This window comes from Ambystoma mexicanum, chromosome 1p (assembly GCF_040938575.1).
Source record: "Ambystoma mexicanum isolate Mex_15411 chromosome 1p, UKY_AmexF1_1, whole genome shotgun sequence".
Classification (NCBI taxonomy): domain Eukaryota; kingdom Metazoa; phylum Chordata; class Amphibia; order Caudata; family Ambystomatidae; genus Ambystoma; species Ambystoma mexicanum.
Genome location: NC_090921.1, coordinates 639,661,787 through 639,667,391, shown reverse-complemented (window position 1 = coordinate 639,667,391; position 5,605 = coordinate 639,661,787). Strand labels below are relative to the sequence as shown.

The window sequence follows — 5,605 nt, the reverse complement described above, 5'->3', positions numbered from 1 at the left end:
AGGAATGGAGAGCGCATCCCTGAGGGCATTGTTTTGCGTGATTTGGAGTTTTTTTTAATTGTTGACAGAGGTGCCTAAGAAGATGGCATTACAGTAGTCTAATGTGGTACCTATTGTGGCTCTGGCAATTGATAAGCAGTTTTTGGTGGAGAGGAAGGGTTTGACTGCATTGATCACCTTGGTGGTGAGCGCCGAGGAGGAGGCAATGGCATTAACCTGGCCGGACATGGATAGTGAGGCATCTAGATGAACACCTAGTGTTTTGACAGTCTTGGAGACTGTGATGATGGAGTTATCGATGTTAAAGGATTTATATTGTGGAGGGAGTTTGTTGAGAGTTTCGCTGGTCCCTACTATAAGGATCTCTGTTTTATCCCCATTTAGTCAGAGGCCGTTGGCAGCCATCCAGGTTTGAATGGCTGTGTAGATTTTAGTAAGGGCTGTCACATCTTCCTCATAAATCCCGGTTAGTGGGAGTAGTACCTGCGTGTCGTTCGCGTAGTTGGTGTACGCTATGTTGCGACAGTCGAGGTCATTGAAGAGTGGAAGTGTTAATATGTTGTAGAGTGTGGGGGCGGTGCAGGAGCCCTGAGGGACGCCGCAGTGGATGATGGCGGGAGTTGCGGAGGCAGTGTCTGAGAAGACCTTCATGAGTCTCCCATTTAGGAACGAAGCCACCCAAGCGATAGCTTCTGGGGAGAAATGTGCTTCCTTTTTTAGGTGCATGCCTAAGATATCATGGTTGACAAGGTCAAAGGCAGCGGACAGGTCCAACATGAGAAGGAGTGCCGGTTTGCCTTTGTCCATGATGTCCCCAAGTTGTATTTTTAAGTCAAGTAAGGCTGACTCTGTCCCGTGACCTGGTCGGAACCCTAACTGTCTTTTGTCTAGGATATGGTTGGTTTCAAGGTATTCCTGGATTTGCGTGTAAGCAACTTTATCTAGGATCTTGAGCAGGAAAGGCACAGTGGTGATGGGCCTATAGTTATTAGCAACTTCTGGGTCGAGATTAGATTTTTTGAGGAGGGGGCGTACCCATGCTTCTTTTAGACTGTCTGGGACTATGTTGGCGTTGAATGACGCGTTAATGAAGGATTTGAGAAAGGGGGTGAGTTTTACGGTGCAGTCTTTAATGATACTGGCTGGACAGGGGTCTCCTTTGCAGTTGGAGGGTTTGATCTTGTTCATTATCTCAATGACTTCCTGTTCTGTTATTTCCCTGAATTTGAAAAGGGTTGTGGGGGCTTTGTCGGAAGGGGGCACTGGGCTAGGGGAGTGCAAGTGGTCAGGAGTGGTGATTGTTTGGAGGTGCTGTGATAGGTTTTTGTGATGCTGCTTGATTTTAGTTTGTAGGAGTTCGATTTTGTTCAATAGGGCGGATTGTATGGAGTTACACCATGTTTGGTCTTTGACAATGTCTTATGATTTGGTAGATGGTGTGGTAAGTTCTTTGAAAACGACGAAGAGTTCTTTGGATTCGGAACTAGCATTAGCAATTCTTTCATTGTAGGAGGCTGATTTGGCTATGATTATGGCTTTTTTTGTATTGAGAGGTGATTAATTTGTAGGAGGATAGGGTGGCTGGGATGGTGATTTCTGCCAGGTGTTCAGTGCTTTTCTTTTCTGAGAGCAGAGTTGTTTGAGTTCAGGGGAGAACCAGGTGTTTGAGTGTTTCACTGTTTTTGCTTTTTTGTTCTGTAGTGGGGCAATGGTGTCTATAGCAGTGCTTATGGTGCTCTTATAAATATCTGCTAACACTGATGGGTCAGAGGACTTAAGGTCAGTTGTGAGGGTGCTGAGGTGTGGTGTGATCTTGTCTTTGGTAAGGTTTTTTGCGCATCTTGCCAGGGCTGGGGGGATAGGGTTGGGCTTTTTAGATTTGGATGTGGTTGGGATGAGGAAGTGAATGAGGTGGTGACCAAGGAGTTGGGGTAATGGAGCTTATGTCTATTTGGCAGTTGTGGTCGGCTACCCAATCAAGGATGCGGCCTTTGTTATGGGTGGGTGATGTTATCTTTTGGTCAAAGCCTAGTTCTTTTAGAGCTAATGAGAGAGATTTGGCTGACTCATCCTTTTTGTCGTTGTAGCCTAGGTTGAGGTCGCCTATAAGGATGCTTTTGGAGGTAGGTTTTAGGTTTTCTGTTAGGCGATGTAGGAGGTTCTCCTGGAACTCCAGTAGTGGGCCAGGTGGACGGTAGACTAGGTTGATGGTGATGGTGGAGTTGTGGGAGAGGGTGATTTTTATGGCAAGGGAATCTGTGGTATCACCCAGGTTGGATGTTGTTTGTCTAGCCTCTATGTGGTCTTTCAGGATGAGTGCTACCCCACCTCCTACTGAGGAGAGGCGGTCTTGCCTGATGATGGAGTAGCCTTGTGGGATAGCGAGGTGGAGGGCTGGCCCTACGGCACTATGAAGCCAGGTCTCCGTGATGGCTAGGATGTCGATGTCCAGGTTGATGAGGAGTTCGTGAATTTCAGTGGCATGAGCAGGGATGAATCTAGCGTTGATAAGGGCACACTGTAGGTTGTGAGGGGGCTGGGATGATGTGGTGCTGGTGAGACAGGGTGGTCAGGGTGTGTCAGGACTGGTGTGGGTAGGGGTGGTTTGGTCATGGGGGTGGCCATTTCCGTGGTATTGGGAGGGTTGGGTGGAGCTTGGTGGGTAATGCTCGGGTGTCTGGAGCGGAGTCCCACAAGTTGGTTCCTGATGTTAGTGGGTCTGGTGTAGGATGTTATGGTGGGAGGAGGATCGGTGGCTGGGATGTTGCTTTTGGTGAAGAAGGAGGGTAGAAAGTAGGTGGGGGGAATGTTGGAGGGGAAGGTGGGGGTGCGGATGGTGGATTGGTTACTTGAGGGTGATGCATGGTGTGCAGAGGGCTGCGATTGGATGGCAGTGTGGCTGGATGCTAGGGCAGCAGTCAAGAGGGGTGCAGCAGGTGCAACACTCTTCAGCAGTCAAAGGCAATACAGGTAATATACTGCAACAAGGCAATGGCAGAATTGGTGGTCGGAGAGGGGGCAGCTAGGTGCAACACTCTTAGCAATCAAAGGCAATACAGGTAATATACTGCAACAAGGCAATGGCAGAGTTAGTTTTGGTTAGGTAGGGAAAACCCATAGTTTAGGGACAGATAGGAGTTTATTTATTTTAAAGGATAATAAAAACCTTTTTAAAAATTGAAGATACTCGTCTCTATGCTTATTCTGACCCGCCACACAACATAGCCCACAAAGCTTCTAAGGGGGCCTACAACCGGGCAATATTAATATTCTGAATTCTGATATTGATCACTACAAGCCCAATAGTTGAGAACCACTGTAGCCTCTGTGGATCCATGCAATCAGATCTTTTGGCAGAAGCAGAGTTATATGTGGAAATTAGAGGCCAGGCTCCTATCACCTCCATGACCCCCAGCAGTCTATGCCATCCCATGAAAAATCAGTAGACTATTTTGGAGATAGGGCATAACTAAATAACTGAATCTTCAAATGTTGTTCTGTTGATTGCAATATATGGCAAACAAATATAGATGCCCAAACATGGATGCAGGCGCTTTACAACGCAAGAGGTGCGCATCACTGTGTCAATCACAGTGTTCCGCGAAATATCACGGCTTTACAGCTGTTTGTGGAATGTTCTAGAATGCCAAGAACAACAAAATAGTACATTTCAGCATGCTGTTAGATATAAATATAATGTAGCGAAAGGTAACACACCGAAAATGTACCAGTGTCACCAGCAAGCACCTTAGATCCAATAAGCCGAACAAAGCTAACATGGGCTCCTTTGCTCTCTAATCTTAGATCAGACATGTGGACCAGAGATGCCTTTAGTTCTCAACCTACAGAGTTACACAACTGCAAAGGCTGCGGGAGAGGATGTAGTCCTCTTAAAATCAAATTGGGCTTCTAACCAGACCAAACATAACGATAATTCCCTAACAGATAGCAACCATGCTCCTTTCACCCATACAGATTCTACACAAAGAATCTTCAGACTAGCAATACAAGAAAAGATATGCCTTCCTCTGAGGCGGATACATGGGCTTTGTGGTGTGAAACAAAATAGATCTGATGGGGTAAGATTGACTCATAATATCCTGACATCAGCGCCTCCTTACAAGGGTGACAATGGATGAAAAAGTTAAATGTCAACATATCTGTCTCAAGAAACAGGAATGGAGGGGGCAAGCAAGAGTTTGGACTAACATGAATCACAATTTTCTCCATTCCAGATACATAATACAATGAAAAGACTAAACCAGAGCTCTGTGAAAGAATTTCTCCTCCTGGGCTTCTCCAGTCACCCGGAGAAGCAGACCCTTCTTTTCTTTGTCTTCCTCACTATGTACACAGTCATCCTGGTGGGCAACTTGACAATCTTCACTATTATCCGGATGGATTCTCGACTCCACACCCCCATGTACTTCTTCCTAAGCACCCTGGCATGTGTAGACATCTGTTTCACATCCATGACAGTGCCCAAGCTGCTGGTGGACCTGCTATCAGCGAAGAAGACCATTTCTTTCTCCTCATGCATCGTCCAGTTGCACTTTTTCCTTTCATTTGGCAACATGGATAGTTTCCTGCTGGGAATCATGGGCTTTGACAGATATATGGCAATATGTCGCCCTCTGCATTATGCGCAGATTATGAGAAAACGACTCTGTATATTGCTGGTGCTCGCTGCTTGGGTCATCGTCTCTCTCCATTCATCTGTTCACAGCATCTTGGCTTCCAGGCTACTCTACTGTGGGTCCAATGAAATCCATCACTTCTATTGTGATCTCCCACCACTTCTGAAGCTGTCGTGCTCAGACACCTCTGCTAATGAGCTTGTGCTCTTCACTGAGACCACTATCATTTTGCTTACTCCCCTTCTGTGTATTCTTCTCTCCTATTTTCGGATTGCTATTGTCATTATGAAAATCAGGTCCTCCGATGGAAGGCGGAAAGCTTTTTCCACCTGTGTCTCTCATCTCATTTCTATAGTTCTGTTTTATGGACCTGTGCTTTTTACATATATCCGCCCTTCCTCTGCCTACTCCCTTGATAGGGACATAGGCATAAGTGTAATGTATAGCATAGTGACTTCTATGCTGAACCCCTTTGTATACAGCATCAGAAATAATGATGTGAAAGAGGCATTGAGAAAACTAGAAAGCAAAATACCATGCCATCGGTGAAATGTTCCTTATAGGGAAAGGAAGCACCAGAATTCTGTTGTCGAACTTTGTTTGGCCCAGTTGCAGTGCTGTTAGGTTCACAGCATGTACACAAATATCATTAATTTCTTTTTTCTTTTTTATTGTTTTAGCTGAAATATTTCAACTTTACAATATATTATGCACATTTTTTAAACGAAAAAGAGCATTAAATGACACAATTAACACATGTAATAAGTACTTATACATCTTAATCTTATAGTGGACTATAACAGAATGACTTACAATATCTTTGTACAATAAAAAGAACACCTCTGTGATAAAAAAATAAAAATAAACAACGACCACATAGATTATTACTGCTTGTTGGGTCTTTCACAAAGGATCGCTATAAGTAAACTTATCAACTTCACTCCTTATATTTATGCTCAGAATTCACC

General features: G+C 44.9%; 1 protein-coding gene across 1 annotated transcript; it reads left to right on the top strand.

Annotated features, from left to right (window-relative positions):
• The first annotated feature begins 4,247 nt into the window (after positions 1-4,247).
• LOC138545506 (olfactory receptor 1f45-like) lies at positions 4,248-5,186 on the top strand. Its single transcript, XM_069642110.1, has one exon. It carries the CDS (start codon positions 4,248-4,250, stop codon positions 5,184-5,186), a length of 939 nt encoding a protein of 312 aa, XP_069498211.1.
• The last annotated feature ends 419 nt before the right edge of the window (positions 5,187-5,605 follow it).

Coding starts and splice junctions, on each gene's coding strand:
- LOC138545506 (XM_069642110.1), top strand. CDS start 4,248: ATGAAAAGACTAAACCAGAGCTCTGTGAAAGAATTTCTCCTCCTGGGC.